Source organism: Sminthopsis crassicaudata, chromosome 4 (genome assembly GCF_048593235.1).
Source record: "Sminthopsis crassicaudata isolate SCR6 chromosome 4, ASM4859323v1, whole genome shotgun sequence".
NCBI lineage: Eukaryota > Metazoa > Chordata > Mammalia > Dasyuromorphia > Dasyuridae > Sminthopsis > Sminthopsis crassicaudata.
Window position 1 is genome coordinate 355,861,779 of NC_133620.1, and position 20,008 is coordinate 355,881,786.

Sequence of the window (20,008 nt, forward strand, 5' to 3'; positions counted from 1 at the left end):
TCAAAAGCCCTTAATTTTATTGTTATTTTAAATATCCTGATTATGACAGCAGATAAGTAATTCTCATTTCATCAATAAGCTGTGTCTGGGAAGGTCACTTAACTCTGTTTGCCTTAATTCCTGATCTGTAAAATAAGCTGGAGAAGGAAATGATAAACCTTTCCTGTATCTTGGAGAATCCCTAATGCAGTCAAGAAGAGCTGGATATGAATGAACAACAACAACAAACAAACTTTATCCTGGCCTTTAGAAAGACTAATAATAGTTGCCAAATGATAAATGCATGAAGCAATTATAAGGAAAAATTTTCTAAATTAGAAAAGAGTTCCGTTTCAGAGTAAAAAGAACAGGAATTTATTAGCTTGATTTAACTAAGCATCTAAATGTTGGACTTGTTAGCATTGGACCTAGATTCAAGAAGCATTCCATATGAATTCTGCCTCAGATATTTCCCAACTCTGCATGCAAATAACCTTCTCTCCACCTCATTTTTCTTATCTGTAGAACAGGGGCAAATAATGCTACCTGCCTCTCTGGCTGAGTGTGAGAATCAAACAAAATAATAAGTGTAAAACACTTTTCAAAATTTAAGATGATGTAAAAAGGTGAGCTATTATTGTTGTTTTTCATTCATGTCCAACTCTGTGATCCCAGTTGGGGTTTTCTAGGCAAAAACACTGGAGAAGTTTGCCATTTCCTTCTCCAGCTCATTTTATGAATGAGGAAGCTGAGATACACAGAGCAAAGTGACCTACCCAATCACCTAGTTAAATAAATCATCTGAAGTCAGATTTAAATCCTCCTGACTTCAGGTCCACTACTCTATCCCGTGTGCTACCAGATTCCCCACCACTACTTCTGTTATCATTAGTACACAGCAAAGTACCTGAATTTCCCATTATAGGATTAAAAGGACAAAACTGACATATTTACAAGGCTGGATGCTTACAGAAGGGAAAAAACCATAGAAGCATCTCGTGTTTTTGTTCCACCTAAATGAAAGGACTTAGTTACAGAAGCAACATCCTGAAATACCTTGAACCTTTATATCCACTAAGATCTTTATCCATATCCAATTCAGGAGTGGATTCAATGATTGCTTGCACTTCTGATTTACCTTCATTTTCATTAGAGCCTGAGAAAAGAAAAATTTGTGAGATCATTAGCCATGAAATATGCCATGTTCTTATGCTAACACATTATCATTAAGTTACAAATATTTTTAAATTATCTTGAATTCTTACATTCTGAAGAGCATAAGAGTTCAAATACACTCAGCATGTTTTATTAGATGAGATCAAAAAGAGAAAATAAAATACAAGGTACAGATTCCCTAGTACAAAATATTGGGTATCCCAAACCAACACTTCCTTCCTTGCAATCCTTCTCCTCCCTTTCTCTATTTCAATCATTTTTATGGGTGTTTTAAAGTGGTATATTATCATGCCATGTTTGCTCCTAGCTAAGTCTCTGATTTCTAGTAAAACAGATAATTACCAAAGCAGGCAATCAATCAACCAACCAACCCCAGATGCTAGGGAAACAAAAGAGACACTTACCAATTGATACACTCCTAGTATCTTGAGCTACCTGTACTTCAATATGCTTGCCTGTCTCTGACTTATCTGCAGCCTTCAAATATCCCTCATTGTCCTCCTTCGAGGGAGTATCAGTAGGAATTGCTGCACCCTCAGAAGCAGCTATGGAAGCTGGAGTAGTAGCCTTTGATCCTCCTTGACTAATATCAGAAAGTTCATCCTAAAAATTGTAAACATTCTTTGTAAGTACAACTGAATAACTCAGTCTTATTTTGAATGGGTGTATAATAACATTGGGAAGTCATGTTACCCAGAGAATTCTCTAATAAAATTTCAAAATATCAAATTATGGAAATAAGAGTCACAGAAAAATGAAAAGATAAGGTTATAATAATAAATAATTCAGATTTTTTTAAAACTATCAAGAAATAAGCAATGTATTACCAATGAATGACTACACAGAAGTGAGGTAAAAAGATACTGGAAAAGGAGATAAGCCAGCTATATGGTATATCATCATCACCATCATGTAGTGCATGACCAAATGGTCTTCCTGACTGATCCTCTTGTGCCCATATGTTGGCAAAATACATAGGACTCGATTCCTGTGTAGACTTTACAAGATGACATGCCTCTGGCTTCTTAAAAGATAAAAAGGCATGACTAGAATGAAATTTGCACTATATCAGACTAGTCACATCAATGAGAGCATTGATGCAAAGTATAGAAGTATAAAAATAATCAAATTGTGACACACATACAAAGAGACACAGATACATAGTACATTCTAATCAGATGAAAAAGTTAGTATGCCAAAATATGAATTGGGGGTCAAATATCATTCACAGGAAACTGGCATAAAAAAATTACACATCCCAGAACTTTGAGTATTACTACACTTTCCAGTTTATTAACAATAACACTTGGATAAAATGGGCTCAGTAAATGTAATGTTGTAGAAGCAGAACTAAACTGCCAAATACTGGGTAGCAGCTGTAATACAGATAGTTTGGCACATACTGAAATGCAGTGATTTTAAAGCATAGGCCAAGGACTGAGCAAAAATCAAATGGGCAAGACAAAAAAAAAAAAAAAAAAAAAAAAATCACAGATCTGTATTTGGTGCCAACTATAAACCAAAGAGATCTCATATATGTGTGGAAAGCACACATGTACATTAGTCCCTATAGTCACTCATCTAAACACATCTAACAAAAGGAATATTGTCATCTTTAAGTATAAAGCACAAAAATAGCAGAAACTTTTCTGAAAGACATTGGTGACATTAACTGCAATTCTGTAAGACTACTAATTATTCGCTTTTTACTTTTCTTGGAAATTTGAATTGAATGGATACTGAAACAAAACTAATCACGAGACATTTCAAAATGTCTCTTGTAACAGCTTGTAGTTAGAGAAAATCAGAAACATCATCTAACCAAAAAAAAATTGGAGCCCAGCAATCAGAATAATAGCATCTGAACTTTTGCTTCAAATGTTGTTTGACTATTTTAAGGAAATCCTACTACACCCTTGAGGAGGGAAAAGCTAATCTGCAACTTCTTGGAAATTTCTACTCTTAGGAACTGAGGCACTGAGACAAGATTCTGCCCAGAAAAGAACAGAGATTATATGTGGCAGTGGCAGGTCTGGAGCCCAGAATTTTAGGATTCAAGTAAGTTCCCTTAAATTGTCTCCATGAAAATTATACCTAGCTCTCTCTACTGCCCTTCTTTCTCCTAAATTCTAGCTATCCATCTCCAACTGCCTATCAGGCATTTCAAAGTGAATGACCCATAACAGGCCATTTCAAACACACACACACACACACACACACACACACACACACACACCCCGGAACAAAAAGCATTATCCTCCCTCCAAAACTCACTCCTTTTCTGAATTGCTTTATTTTTGCCAAGAGCACTGCCATCCTTCCAGGCACCCAGGACTACAAAGTGTTAACTTTGTAATCTTGCACATTCAACATGTTTAATTACCTCCACAACATCCCTTAAATCTTTCCCCCTTCTGCCCACTGCCACAACCAAAAGCTTCACTCATACCCTTATTGCCTTTGACCTATACCACTGGAATAATCTTTTACCTGGTATTCCCTATCTCAAGTCTTCTACAATCTAAATTGCATACAGCTGATAAAACAATCTTCCTAAAGCCACCCTTCCTCAACACTGCTCCAGTCTTGACTGCTCCCAATCCCTAGTAGTTATATTTTGTCTCTAGGATCAAATATAAGCTCCTTGATTTCTTTTTAACAACCTGGTTTGACTTTCTAGACTTTATGCATTATTCCCTTTCCTGACTCTTCAGCCCAGCCAAAATGGCCTTCTGACTATTAGCTCACAGGATACAATACCCATCCTCCATGCCTTTGCACTGGCTACTTGCTCCCTAGGACAAGAATACATGACCTCCTTGCCAACCCCTCCCCTAAGTGCCACCTTCTAAGGGGCATTTCTTCTCTCAAGTCAGTGTCCTCCTCCAATTCCCAGCCCCAACTCCCAACACACTTTGATACTCCCTACAGAAGTAACCTCACTGCTAGCCTCAGGTCCCAGAATGGTGACTATCAATCCCTGAAGACAACTGATGAAATATGCCTACTGATTTTGCAGGAGAATACAAGTTTTCTTAGCTGAGATTTTCTTTTTTCTTTTCTTTCTTTCTTTCTTTTTTTTTGGTCTTAATGTTCCCAACCCTTAGCACTTAAGAGGTGCTTGGAAAAATGCTTGTTGATTGATTCATTCACTGATGTTTACTTCCTCAGTCACACAAAGGGATAGCCATACAATAAATCTCACTGTTACCCATTTCCCTAATTAGAAAATCTGACATTTTCCTGTCTGATTCTAACCTCCTGGCTTTCTATCTCTTCCTAAGACTCACTCCCCCCCCTCTTAAATCTATTCTTCGCTCTCATGGAGACTCCAATCCTTTCATCCATTCCCCCTCTTGTCTCTACTTAGTAGTTAACCAGACCAACTCTGCACTGTCCTCAGCTCTGGAAGCTTTGCCCCGTGTCCTATCTTGGTTCTTCTCCTACCAAATCTTAGTCCACAGCACTCTCATCATTTACATCCGCTGTGCCTAACAAATAGCTGCTGAACAAGCTGAAGGCAGTCTCATTCCCATGCTCCCTAGGAACAATGCAAACTCATTTTTGCCAACCTTAACTGGATCCCCATTCTCTCAACTAGTAAAAGTCTCAAATAGTAAAAAGTCCATTTTCTTCTAGGTATCAGCTGCCTTCTTCCTCTACTCAGGCAGGCCTCTTCACTCTCTGGCTGAGTTGCTCCTAGAATCTCCATTTTGAGAAAAAACCACACTATCATCCATGCCTAACTCATTCCATGATTTAGCTCCCTTTAATGTATTATTAGTAAGCTTTTTTTTGGGGGGGAGGCGGGGGGGCAAAGACAATATTTTTGCTTGTTATTTGTCTTTCCAGTGTTTAGCATTTAGTAAGCATAATAAATGGAGTCAGTAGGACTTGAGTTCAAATTTGACCTCAGAAGCTGTGTTACCCTAGGGCAAGTCCACATAATCCTGACTATCTTTTTTTTTTTTTAACTATGAAAGAAATTTTAAAATTGAGCTAGGAAAAAACAACAACAAAATTCATTTGGATGAACAATAAGTCGAGAACAACTGAGGAAATAATTTTTAAAAACGTAAAGGAAGGAAGTTTAGTAGTACCAGATTTTAAACTATTTATTAAGACAGTAATGATCAAAAATATCTGGTATTGGCTAAGAAACAAAGTTAGATCAAGGGAAAGTGGTAAACATACAATTTACAGCAACAAATAAATACAGTAACCATATATTTGACAAGTGTAAAGTGCAAAGACTTAAGATTTTTGTTATATGGTCAAAAAAAAAAAAAAAAAACTGGGGGAGAGGGGAAGACAAGGGAAGAAAGCAGTCTTGCATAAATTGGCCCTTGACCAATATTTTGCACCACTTACCAAGATACAGTTAAAAATGGATACATGATATAGATATAAAGAGAGATACTAAAAGAAAATTTGAAGAACATGGAACATATTATTTATCAGTTTTATGAAAAGTTTTATTTTTGAGTACACAAGAGAGACGAGCAGAATTTTAGCTAATTCTTGAAAAATATGAATAAAAATCTAGCATAAAAAATTTATATTAAACACTTTACTATGTATAAGGCACATAAATGCCTATTGAACTTCCCATCTCACTCCACACAGAAGCTCTTCCAAAATTTCTCTTCTTCCTTTAACTCTCTTGCTCTAGCAAGAAAATTAAATCTCCTCCTTCTCTTATTCTCTTCATCTCAAAAGTCCCTGACCAATAGGGTCACTTGACTAGCAGACTTTGGAAAGGGCAAGACATGAATTAGAACTATAAATATCTAGAATAATTGCATTGCTTTTCACAATAATCAAAGGCATGGAAGAAAATTACCTAACAATTTAATAGATTTTTTGATGCAAAAGTACTTTTTGATAGGCAACAAGTTGACTATCAGTTAATTGATGTCACATCCTATGGCTTATGTGCTAAATTAGGGGAAGACCCTAAAGAAAGTAGTTTTGTTAACCACCTCCATCTGTAAAACTTTAGGGAAGCTGCAAACATGCTCAGTAAAACCAGCAATATATTATGAAAATGAATTAACCCTAGTGTGAGTGATAACTTTGAAAGGATTTTTATATATTAACAAACAGCCAAAGATGGCAAGGATAAGAAAGAAATCTATCCCAATACCAAAACTGTATAAAACTCTTGATAAGACAACTTGATAAGTGTCGGCTGATTCCTATTTACAAAAGTACTATACTCTGTGGGTCTCATTCAAGAGTAATTGACATCTCAATTTATAGTTTAGATGTAAAAGGTTTTATAAAATTAGGAGAGCATGGAAAAGAATTACCTGTCAAAACTATGGATATGGAAAAGATTTTATTGAGACAAGACATAGGAGAAGGATCACGAGAAGTAAAATGGACTAATTTTGATTACAATAAATTTAAAAGGTTTTGCATAAAACTAGAAACAAAAATTAGAAATAGGAAATCAGTAAAAAATTTTACAGCAAGTTTCTTTAATGAAGGGTCTCATTTATCAAATATTCAGGAGCTAAGGCAAATTTATTAAAAATAATAAAATAAAATATATTTCTCAATTGATAAATGGTCATGACAATTTTCAGGATTTATTAAAGCTGTCAATAGTTATGTGAAAAAAAAATGCCACAAAGGAAAATAATATGAAAAATTCTGTTACCCATGACTGATCCCATTATAATCCCATTATAATGAACAACAGTTCATTCTACATAAAACTGAGACATTGAACAATAATCACATATTTATACAGCACTTCAGAATTTACAAAACTTTATAAATTGTCTCATTTGAGTCTAAAAGTCTGGTCAGGGGGTAATCAGTTAAGCACTACAATAACCTGCAAATTATGAGACAAAGTAAACAATTTAAATTTAATAACTGACATAATCTAGGTCTTTTTTTTTTTACATATACACTATATCAAAACCATTGCTCAAAGAACTTGAAGGCAGCTTCTAAGATGTTCTGATAAATGTTATACAGACAAGAACCTTTACAGCATTATTAGACATTCCCAATGACAGAATAGTATAATAGAACTATATGCTATATCACATCATAAAAATTAAGAAATATATCTAAGAGATTGTAATAAAAGTGTTTCAATAGCCTAGGAATTCATATGTTTTAAACTTTTTTTAATTTTAAATCTGGCTATTGGAAAAATGGAGTGCTTGTCAAGGGTATGCCAAATAATCAATGCATTAAGTTTACTTACATGTAAAAAGACTGAAAAGGTAGGAAGGAGGGGCTTAGGTTATAAAGGACTTTGAATGCTAAATATAATATTTTATTTGTTTCTGATGGCAGCTGGTGACTCAGTGGCTAAAATATTGGGCCTGGAATCATGAAGACCTGAGTTCAAATCCAGCCTCAGACACATTCAAGCTGTGTGGCCTTGGTCAAATTACTTAACCTCTGATTGACTGACAAGAATCCACTGGAACCACTGGAGAAGCAAACTACTCCAGTATCTTTGCCAAGAAAACCCCAAGAACAGTTGACTCATCATGAGTCACAGAAAGTCCGACACAACTATCAACTGAACAAAGATTTGTGCCTGGAGGCAATAGGAAGCCACTTAAGTTTACTAAGTAGGAAAGTGACCAGAACTTTGGTAAATCCCTTTACTGGCTGAGTGGGGAATAGATTAAAGAGAATAGTGTACGGAAAATCTAGAGAAAAGAGAACATTAAGGAGGAGAGAGTGATCAACAGTGTCAGAAGCAGTAGAGAAATAAAGGAGAATGAGGATTGAGAAGGGGCCAATGATTTGGAAACAGAGATTAGTAACTTTAGAGAGAACAATTTCTATGGAATGATAATGGTGGAAACCAGACTGTAACAAGTTTGAGGAGAATGGCAGAAATTAGATAAGGATCCACACTTAACACCATATACCAAGATAAGATCAAAATGGGTCCATGATTTAGGCATATAGAATGAGATCATAAATAGATTAATAAGGATCCACACTTAACACCATATACCAAGATAAGATCAAAATGGGTCCATGATTTAGGCATATAGAATGAGATCATAAATAGATTAAAAGAACACAGAATAGTCTACCTCTCAGGCCTGTGGAGGAGGAAGGAATTTATGACCAGAGGAGAACTAGAGATCATTATCGATCACAAAATAAAAAATTTTGATTACATCAAACTAAAAAGTTTCTGTACAAACAATACTAATGCAAACAAGATTAGAAGGGAAGTAATAAATTGGGAAAATATTTTTACAGTTAAAAGTTCTGATAAAGGTCTCATTTCCAAAATATATAGAGAACTGACCCTAATTTATAAGAAATCAAACCATTCTCCAATTGATAAATGGTCAAAGGATATGAACAGACAATTCTCAGATGATGAAATTGAAATTATATCCACTCATATGAAAGAGTGTTCCAAATCACTACTGATCAGAGAAATGCAAATTAAGACAACTCTGAGATACCACTACACACCTGTCAGATTGGCTAAAATGACAGGAACAAATAATGATGAATGTTGGAGGGGATGTGGGAAAACTGGAACACTAATACATTGTTGGTGGAGCTCAGAAAGAGTCCAGCCATTCTGGAGAGCAATCGGAATTATGACCAAAAAGTTGTCAAACTGTACATACCCTTTGATCCAGCATTGCTGCTATTGGGCTTATATCCCAAGGAAATACTAAAGAGGGGAAAGGGACCTGTATGTGCCAAAATGTTTGTGGCAGCCCTTTTTGTAGTGGCTAGAAACTGGAAGATGAATGGTTGTCCATCAATTGGAGACTGGTTGGGTAAATTATGGTTTATGAAGGTTATGGAATATTATTGCTCTGTAAGAAATGACCAGCAGGAGGAATTCAGAAAGGTTTGGAGAGACTTACATGAACTGATGCTGAGTGAAATGAACAGAACCAGAAGATCGCTGTACACTTCAACAACAATGCTGTATGAAGATGTATTCTGATGGAAGTGGATATCTTCAACATAAAGAAGATCCAACTCACTTCCAGTTGATCAAGGATGGACAGAAACAACTACACCCAGAGAGGGAACACTGGGAAATGAATGTAAATTGTTAGCACTACTGTCTATCTCCTCAGATTACTTATACCTTCGAAATCTAATACTTAACGTGCAACAAGAAAATTGGATTTACACACATATATTGTATCTAGGTTATACTGTAACACATGTAAAATGTATGGGATTGCCTGTCATCTAGGGGAGAGAGTAGAGGGAGGAAGGGGAAAATTTGGAAAAATGAATACAAGGGATAATGTTATAAAAAAAATTATTGATGCATATATACTGTCAAAAAATTTTATAAAAAAAATTTTTATTAAAAAAAAAAAAAACAAGTTTGAAGATAATGAAAAAAGAAAGTGAAGGCATCCAGCTGTTTTGGGGATAATAGGATAATAATTAGTATGGATGGACTAACAGGATTTTTTCAGGATAGGGAAGTTGTTTATAGTTATTTTGTATGTTTATAGGTAGTAGGGAATTGAGCTAATAAGAGAAGAGATTAAAAACCAATAAAAAAAGAGAGAAGATGGGGAAAGGGGACAATTGACAGAGACAAGACAAAATGACATCACTTGAACAAGTAGAAGTTAGCCTTGGTAAGGATTAAGGCAACTTCATCATGTGAGAGTGAAGGAAAAGACTGTAGCAGAAGGTGACAGGAGAGGGTGCTAAGGAATAAAAGATAGTAAAAGTATCTCAATTTTTTCTATAAAATATAAAAAAGATTATAGTGGGAGAAAGGAACTGTGACAAGGGACAAGAAAGTTATAGAATAGTCACTGTAGAGAGTGAAACAATAATCTGAAAAAAACAATTGCCAAGCAGCAGTGAGGACCCAGTTGACATTGTTTAACATTAATATTCAATGGATACAGAACAATTTCATGGTTTTCTCCACTTTCAACAACATGCAGTGGAGGAGCAAAGGCAATAAAGTCAGAAGAATAGGATAAAGGTTAACTGAATATAATCAACAATTTCCTGAGGATTAATTAGGCTATTCTGTAACAATCGTGTCAATTTTTGTAACTGTTTTTTGTGGGGTGGGGGGGTCATACTAGAGCTTTAGTGTTTCTCATACATACATGTATAACTACTGTTGTCACAAATTGAAATCGCATCTAAATTATTTTCCTCAGGCAATTTGCACATCACTGTATCTCCCTTTTTACATGGGAACAGGCAGAAACTATATAGGAAATATTTCATACTAACTTCTCTGGTAATATGCAAATTTTTCAAATGGCAAAAAAAAAGCCCCAAAACTATTCTAATTTCACTTTCATATTTGTTATTACACTGTTTTCTAAATCATTTTTCTGATATTCAAATGGCATTACACAAAATTCTGAAAGTTTTTTGATGATATGAAGGAGGTTTTTCTTGGAGGGAGGGGTAAAAAAGACAGGGTGATACTGTAAATAACAATTAGAGATGTCATAATAATTAGAGATGTCATAATACCTCCCAAAAAAACTTTGACAGCTACTTTAAATTATGCTGATGAAAATCTATTTTATAACAATTATTTATTTTAGAGTAGTAAGAATAAAGTCCGAGAAGTTCAAATGACAAAATTCATTTCTAAACTTATTCAAATAAAATAAAGAAAAAAAACTTCAAGGATAATGTGAGCTCTGTTCAAACAGTATCTTTTCTGTATGCTAAGCACATCCACACAAGAACACAGCATGTACTGCCTATTAACTTCACACACAAAACTTAACAAATCAGAGTCTCCTATCAGCAATTCTGCTGAAGCAATCAAGGTCAGCAATTTTATACACAGTGTAGACAATGTCATTTAAAGTTAAACTTGTTCCTTTTGCCAGTTACATATGACTTCTACATATGGTAACAATAAATAGAAAGTAATAAAAAAAAATCATAAGTGTTAGGAATAACTCCTCTTTACTTAGGCCTTTCTCCTACTTTGCTAAATAACTAAAAAATACTGGGAATTTCAAGGTCATAGGCATCAAACATCTCACAGATACTGCTAAATCACTAATATTAGACAACCCAAATGAACAACAGAATTTTACTTTACAATTTTCTAGACCTTAAGATTTTAAAATGTATGTAATAATCACAAAAAGGTAAAGTGCAGAAGAAAAGAGCTCTGATCTCTACCTTGGATGGATGGTACACAAATAATACTACTGAATTATAGAAATTACAGTACAATTACAGAAATTACAGATTTTCATTATCTTCTTTTACTACTTCTTCTAAGATTTTCCATTTAGGCAATCTTAGGCAGTATTTTTACAGGTTAACAGAATGACGTAAAGGTACTATAAGATTTATTTGGGGGGTGAGAGGGGTGTATTATGCATGCATATATAACTTTAGCAATTCTGATAAATACAAACACACACAGAGTTGATCATTGTATTATTTTCTGTTGTGTCTTGTGTCCTGGTTCTGCTCATTTCACTTAGCATCTGTTCATGTAAGTCTCTCCAGGCCTCTCTGATAGTTTCTTATGGAACAATAATATTCCATAACATTCAGCCATTCCCCTAGGGATTATTTCTTAGGGAACTTATTGATGTCATATTATTGAGCTATAAGAATGAGGAACAGGATAGTTTCAGAAAAACCTGGGAAGACTTATATAAAATCATGTAAAATGAAGTAAGAACCAGGAGAACGCTGTGCACAACAACAGCAATATTGTAAGAATGATCACCTGTAAAAGAATTAACTGTTCTAATTAAGAGAATAATCCAAGACAATTCCATAAAACCCATGATAAAAGACGCTATCCATATCTAAAAAAAGGAACTGACAAACTCTGAATGCAGAGTTAAGTATACGTTTGTTTTTAAACTTTGTTTTTTTGTTGTTTTTTATTTATTTTGTTTTCTTTCATTAACTCGGAAATGTTTTACATGACTTCACATTTCAATATCAAATTGCTTGCCTTCTCAAAAAGGGGACAAGTATAACCTATATCAGATTGTTTACCTTCTCAATGATGCGAGTATGGAAAGAATCTGAAACTCAAAAAGTTTAAAAACTGAATGGTAAACTTTTTTAACATTTAATTGAGAAATATTTAATGAAATAAAAAATAATTTTTAAAAAGAATATTATAAATTGTTTTAATAACAAAAAGGAATTTTTAAAAATGTCAGAATATGTACTTTAAAAACATACCCACTAAACAGATGGGGGAAAATTACAGTGAGAAATTGGAGAACAGCTTAAGATCAAATGTTAAATGTTGTTTGTTCCAAATCAAAAGGCAATCCAAGTCAAAGACAAAGGTACCCATAGATAAAATTTTATAAGAGCTTAGAGGAAATGAGGGAGAATACTGGAGAAGTTTAATCTGTTCTTTGGCACATGAGGCACTCAGGATAATGTCTTTACTTTCAGCAGAAAATAGCAACAGTTACATTGAGGATACTTTTGAGAGCCCTAATTCCCACAACAAACCGACATATCTTTAGCAAGTCTAAGAAGGTCTAAGAAATAGGACCTGATTCATAATATATATGATGGATGAGGGAAAGGGAAGTTTAACTCTGAGGTTATGAAACTGAGTGATACAAAGTATAGTGGCACAGTAAACAGAAATAGTAGCCTTTGGAGGAGGCTATTAGTGCAGGAATATGTATATCAGTGAGGAAAATGAGTTGATTTCGTTTTAGATCTCTTAAGTTTGGGTTGTAGACCAAACCCATTAACAGAAAAAAGAGGCGAACATCTTATATGAGGAATAACAAATAAGTCAGTATGGTTAAACTGCAGAATGTATGACAGAAAAGTGTGTAAGAAATTCTAAAAAGTGAAAAGGGACTAGATTATTAAATGTTAACAGAGAATTTTGTATTTAATCCTAGAGATAACAGAGGGCCACTGAATAGAAGTGTGATGTTGTCAGACAGGTTATTTCAGAAAAATCATTCTGGCAGACAAGTAAAGGATTCACTGAAGAGAGAGGCAAAGACTTAAGGAAGAAACAACAATTTTAGGTGGCTATTTTTATCTCAGGTTTATATATTTCATATTTTCAAGTTATCCATACATTCATTTTTTGTATGAGAGAAAAGTCAAAAAAGGGAAACTCGACTAGAAAGGGAGGGAAAAAAATGAAAACAGTGTGCTTCACTCTACATTCAAACTCCATAATTTTTATCCTGGATACAGATGACATTTTCCATGACAAGTTTATGGATCACTTAATCGCTGAGAAGAGCTAAGTTTATTATAGTTGATCATCAATCTTGCTGTTTCTGTGCACACTTTCCTGATTCTGCTTGCTTAACTCATCTTGTTTATCACTTCCTACAGAACAATAGTATTCCATTACTTTCATATACCATCGCTTAATTCAGCCATTCTGACATTCTGACATTCTTACATGTTTAGGAGGAGCAAGTTCATTGGTTGAAGTATTTTTTCCCAGAAGCTCCTGAGTTATTCCACGCCCATTCTCTGGGAGGATAAGACACCACTGAGCAAGGGGAGAGTCTTGTCTGGGCCAGACCTGGGGCGGCTCTCTGGAGGAAAAAAAGTCTCTACTCTAGGTCATAGTTGGCGGCAGTTGAGAAAGCAGATCTCCCAGAGAATGAACAGCACATTACATCTACTCAGTATTCAATTCTTTCCACCACAAAAAAAGGACTGCTACAAATATTTTTGAATATGTGGATTTAGGTGGCTATTTTTAACATCTCAGACAAAGAAAGAACAGAATCTTAACTAGGGTAGTGGTTGTTTGATTATAAAGTGGAGGAGATATGTGAGAGGTGCCACAAGATTTGGTCACTTAGGAAATGAGTAAGAGTAAAAAATTGGATCTGAGGATGATATCAAGATTACAAAAATGCATGACTACACATTAATAAAGATGTTTTGAGAAAAAGTTGAGTTGTATTTTAGTTGATATTTTCAGCTGATATGCTTATATAGAAACAGAGTTCCAAAAATTGGAGGGGGAGAGAGGGAAGAGAAAAAAAGGGAGAGGAATCATCAAGCTAGAGATACTAACTGAAGCCAGGGAGACTGATGACATCATCAAGAGAAATATAGAAGACAATGACAAAGCTAAGGACAGAAACTTCATCGATAACCCCTAATTAGTGGCTAAGCTGCAGAGGAAGATCTGACCACCAAGAATGAGGAGTGTTCTGATAGGAAGGAGGAGAAGACAAGGGCAGTATCATGAAAACTCGAAGAGGAGAGAGAATACAGAATAACCAAGCCCTGACAAAAAGGTATTTCTCATCAAAGACTGGCATCTTTTTCTTAGTTTATGTAAAGATATAAAATATATTCTTAGAGAGAACTTACACATTTTTGTCATTTACTAATTACTTAAAGATATAGTAATATGTATTATTATAACACCATCTGAATAGAACTCTACTGCTAAATTACAAATTTCTTTATAATAAAGTCAGAGATATAAAAAACTCTGTGTTAATTGACAAGTCACCTGAATTGTCAGAGCTCAGTTTTCTTTAGCTCTCAGTTCCGCTGCATCCCATTGTTTTGCTTTGTTTTTTTCTTTCAGAGAATTTTAAATCTCAACCACTTCATAGAAACCAGGCTAACACATATATAATATCTAGGTTATACTGTAACACATGTAAAATGTATGAGATTGCCTGTCATCTAGGGGACGGAGTGGAGGGAGGGGAAAATCTGGAAAAATGAATACAAGGGATAATGTTATAAAAAAATTACTCATGGATATATACTGTCAAAAAAATGTATAATTATAAAAAAAAAAGAAAAAAGAAAAAAAAAAGAAACCAGGCTAACAAAACTACACTGAAAAATAACTGACATTTCATAAAGTAGAACACATTCATATAAAACAGGTTGCCACTTGAGCGATTTTGTACAGATTACAGTTGAAATGAACCTTAAGATTCTAAATCAACCCCTCATTTTACACCTAAAGAAATTGAGTCCCAGAAGAATTAAGTGACATCTCCCAAAGGTCAAACAGCTCAGTAATGTTTATTTTGAATGACCAAGAAGACCTTCAAAGAGATGTTTGTCTCACTAGCAAAGTAGAACTATTCAGAAGTGTGCCAACAAAAACAACTTAAAAAAAGTAAAATGATACATATCTGCAAGGATTAGGAACTATTTACAAAGTCAGAAATCTCTTATACTCCCTCCCTTTTTGTGCTTTGCTCATTTTACAGTATGAGAAGACTTCTTTCCATCTCAGTTTTCACAGTCATTCCCTGGGCAGTGCAGATATATCAACCTACTCTGAGATAGATGAGGCCTGCAAACAAACTGGTGAGCAAGCAGGATACTGTCTTGACCATAAGAGAGATTCTGATTAGGGTAGTTAGAAGGCATATACCTAGAAGAGAGTATGGCAATAAGTTGACTTTGATATGATAATATAAAATATAAATTAAGGGATAGAGAGATAATCTGATGATCCCTTAAAAGTGTGCTACTGACATGCTTTTATTTTTCTGGTGAAATTTAATATTCTCTGAATGTATGACAATAAAGTATAAAGTGCCAGAAAGAAATTTCTTTTAATACATACTGTGACCTTTTTTTTGCCACAACTAAATATATTTAATATCATAGCATAAAATAATTACAGAAGATATGTTTGCTGTATTTGTAAAAATCTATTCATTTTATAGAGTGGAGTTGCAACTCAAAAGATGGAAAAGTAGGTCAGGACTTCTGTTTCTGCCTTTTTCAAAGGATTACAGAGCAGAGACAAAAGAAGACATGGTCAATAAACCCGAACTTTTTTCAGCAAAACTCTCAAACAAAATCACAATGGATTGAGAGCAAGCAGGGCAGGATAAGAAAAAATGACTTAACAGTGTGCCTTGTTTCCTGTTGGTCTTTCTTTGACCTAATAATGAGCAACTGTACATCTGGCTCTGAACAAACTAAGGAGCTAAGGGAGGCAGAAAAGAGAGAAAGACTGTCAGCCTTTACTTTCAAAAAAGATTTCAGGTAGAATCATACCACATCATCATGATCAAGAAAAAAGCACATAGTAACACGAACTTAGCCAATGATTCTGAAAGTTTCTACAAGAAAATCTGATAAAGAGGCATTAATTCCTTGACTGTTTCATTAAAAACCTGAAAATCCAAATCATCCTCCAAAAGCACTCCTTAATTCTAAGAAGGTGAGCAAAATTATTACTAATACATGTTAATGTTTATTATACTTTGATCTTTTCAATACATTTGGTATAGCAGAATATTATAACACAATAAAATTCATTTTAAATTAATTTTAAATAGAAAACATGTGAAATCTCAAATCAAACTTCAACTATTTAAACTCATATTGAAAACATGGAATATTCCAGAATTTAAAAGCTCTGGATTCAAGCCCTACATATGCCACTCATTAGTTATGGAACTCTTAACACATCAGCACTATAGAAAGCTATCTAAGGCTATAAACTATAAAGGCAGAGCAGGGGCAAATTTATGTTGAGTGAATTTCCTCTGAAAAAGCCTGATGCCAGAAGTTCTTAGCTTTTTTTGTGTTTTGTTTTGTTTTAGCTCAACCCTTTTGGCAATCTAACATAGACTATCAACTTCTTCTCAGAATAACAATTTTAGATATATAAAACACACAATTATAAAGGAAAAAGTTCTACTGAAATAGTTATCTTTAATCTATACCTATTCAAGTCCACAGAATCCAAATTAAAAACCTTTGTCATACACTGACGAAGCAATGGATCTTAATATAGAGGTGTTCCCACTCCTACACAGGACACCATATAAGTAAAGAGTATGTATACATGTGTATGTATATTATTAAATGTGTATGTATATGTATGCATGTATATATGTTTACACAAATAAAAATCAGAAGTACATCTTAAGTTAGAGGGCATTTAATGTTAAATTTGTTTTTTGTGAAGTTGTTTCCTTTCACAATTTTTTATTGTTGTTGAGGCAATCGGAATTAAGTTACTTGCCCAAGGTCACACAGCTAGGAAGTGTTAAGTGTCTGAGGACATATTTGAACTCAGGTCCTCCTGACTTCAGAGCTAGTACTCTATCCACTGCACCACCTAGTGCCCCCCCTCCAATTTTTAAACTTATAACCTAATGATTATATGAACCCAGATAAAACAATCAATCAATGAGCATTTATTAAGTGCTTACTTTGTGAAACACTCTAATTCTTAAAATATACAAGTAAACAGGTAGAGGTAAGTGCTAGGCAGAGAGATTTAAACAAAATAAATCTTACCTTAAGGCTGGTATGAGAACGAGGTTGGCTTAATTCCTGGAATTTCCAATGTTCTGACCCTGGTGTATCAACTCCTTTCTGAGTATCAGGAGTAAGAAGTCCATCTCCTGAAGGCAGTGGGAAAATTCCTAATGATATAGGGCGTTGTTCTTTTCTGTTTGGGAAAAAAGTTAGAGGTTTTTATAAATAGATCTAATGATCTTCAATTAAACATCATTATCTATGAGGAATAAGAACCTCTAAGACTACTGAAGAATAAATCCAAGTTTTCCATCTTGTGAATGAGCCTCAGGAAAGATGACTAGGGACAGTAATATATTTTTAAAAGTCTTTTCTCAACTGCTTTTGGTTTTATTGAAGAAACAGTTCTATAGTTTGATCTTTTTATAATGAGGATATTAAAATTTTTAAATCTCTTATGGGTTCTTTGTGAAATTTAGCTAACTCTACTACTAATCCTAACTACTCACCTTGACACTCAATGCTATCACCCTTTTAACATTGAAAAACTTCAAATGTGGAACATGACTCTATGTTTCATTTCCTCCACCTAGTCAAGTAAACAATTCCTCACCATCATATTAATAGGTGGCAATGGTCTAATGTAGCCAGATAATACATTAATAAGGGCTTTGTGGAAGCCAATGCTGGAAAATGAAAAAGAATCATGAGAAATATTGCAGGTAGATGGAAACTATTAAATCAAGTAGTACATATGGCTTCCCATGAACCCCAGTTATATCTAAGGCTCTAGTAATATGATTACCAATTTACAAGAGAATATTAAAAATCATAAGCAATAGTGTAACATAATTTCTCCCTTTCATTCAAAATAAAAATGAAAATAGAACTAAATCCTCTCTTTTTCCTATGAAGAGTGTGATAAAGAACCTCCCAACTGAGGTCTATGGTTATGTCATATAAACTAAGTATATCAATTATACAAGACAACTGCTTTAAGTTAAGTAAATTTACACAATTTCTATGTGGAAATGGCATGTTTTAAATGGAACAAAGACTAAAATGTGGTTGCAATCAGAACAAAATTGCAGAATCTCAATGTTCTAGATCAAATTAGATACTATATGGGCCATAACTATTGAAATCTAAAGAAAAAGCTCTTGTTTCTCATCCAAGAAATAACAGAATTATTAAGTATTAAAAACTAGGATCTAATTTATCCAAAAAGCCTAAAAATTGAAAAGGTTTAAAAAAGTTAATTCAAACTTTTATCAATTTGCTGAAAGTCTCAAAAGAAGAACTATAGGTATGATTTTATTAACAATGGAAATCCAATAATGAAACACATACTTTTATTTGTGGGACCCTGTATATAACCAAAGAAAGTGGAAGCTACCAGTATCATGAAATCACACATTCTCTCTCATAAGAATAATCAGAAAGGATTAATAAACTGACAACTAGTAGTCCAAAGTATTCATCTATATGTGGATGAGATTTAGTGTCAGAAAATTAATAGATCTCCTTCAAGCTATCTATTCATTTCCCTACTTGAAAAAAAAATTATTTTCAGTATTTCCTCCTTTCCTTCTTACAAAAAACAAAACAAATGAAATTAGAAAGGTAACACACAACTAGTATAATTATGCTCATTTAAGTTTCTATTTATGAGACTCCAATATGATTAACTAAAAAGTTCCAAACAACAAATCAGTAATTACACAATTATATTACCTAGACTTTACCAAATAACAGTCAGAAGATGTGAGCACTAGTTGTATGACCTTGAGCCAAGTCACTTAAAAGTCTCTGTGCCTCAGTGTCCTATGTATAATACAGGATTAAAAAAAAATCTACATACATATATACATCATTGTAATGGGCCATCTCATGGCAATTACATTGGACCTGCTTACTAGACACTGCCCTTCTGTGGGGTTAAAAAACCTGTATTCTCCCCAATTGTCAATCCCTTTCTCCTGTGTGATTGCTTCTTTGCTGATTGGTAGGTCATATCAGAGACCTGAACTTCAAAAGACTCTATGGATGTAAAGTTGCCTGACATCATGCCCCACCTGTTTTTTGTTTGAGGTCTTGGAGTGGGGCCCTGCCTCTCACATTACTACTTTGCTACAAAGACCAAATCAATGAGGCAAAAAGACCACATTATATACTAAAATACTGCAACCTTTTATCTGAGTACAAAATAACAGAGGGACTGAAGAGGACATCAGACTATCTAGTTCTTAGAGTGCAAGAGATATTTATACTCCTTTGAATGTCAGAGATTGCTGACCTTGTCAGTTCATACCTTAACATCTCCTTGTTTTGTTTTTTGAAGGGGAGGGAAACCCAAAGTTGATAAAACGTATATAAAATCGTCTCTTAAAGTAGAACTATACAAATGATGTAATGTTATTGTTATCATTCTTGCTGGTTAGATTTATTAGGTATCATGGACACCAACTATACTTGTAACCCTAAGTGGTTAGGTCACAACAAGGTAAATGCAGCAAGACAACATAAATTAAGTGAAACACTATAATCCTAGAATAACAAAACATCAGTGGATCAATGATTTTCTATACTACAGTCCAAAATACTTAAAGTTAAGCATAAAGATGTGTTATAGAAATAG

The 20,008-nt window shown here is 34.1% G+C and overlaps 1 protein-coding gene across 4 annotated transcripts in view; it reads right to left on the reverse strand.

Annotated features, from left to right (window-relative positions):
* SPAG9 (sperm associated antigen 9) overlaps nt 1-20,008 on the reverse strand; it is a 130,457-nt gene that overhangs the window by 41,917 nt on the left and 68,532 nt on the right. For all 4 annotated transcript variants that reach the window (XM_074261789.1, XM_074261788.1, XM_074261792.1 and 1 more), the window contains 3 exons: nt 17,410-17,563; nt 1,560-1,758; nt 1,036-1,135 (listed from right to left, as the gene is read on the reverse strand). In XM_074261789.1, coding sequence (XP_074117890.1) covers nt 1,036-1,135; nt 1,560-1,758; nt 17,410-17,563 — 453 coding nt within the window. The remainder of the gene's footprint in view (nt 1-1,035; nt 1,136-1,559; nt 1,759-17,409; nt 17,564-20,008) is intronic.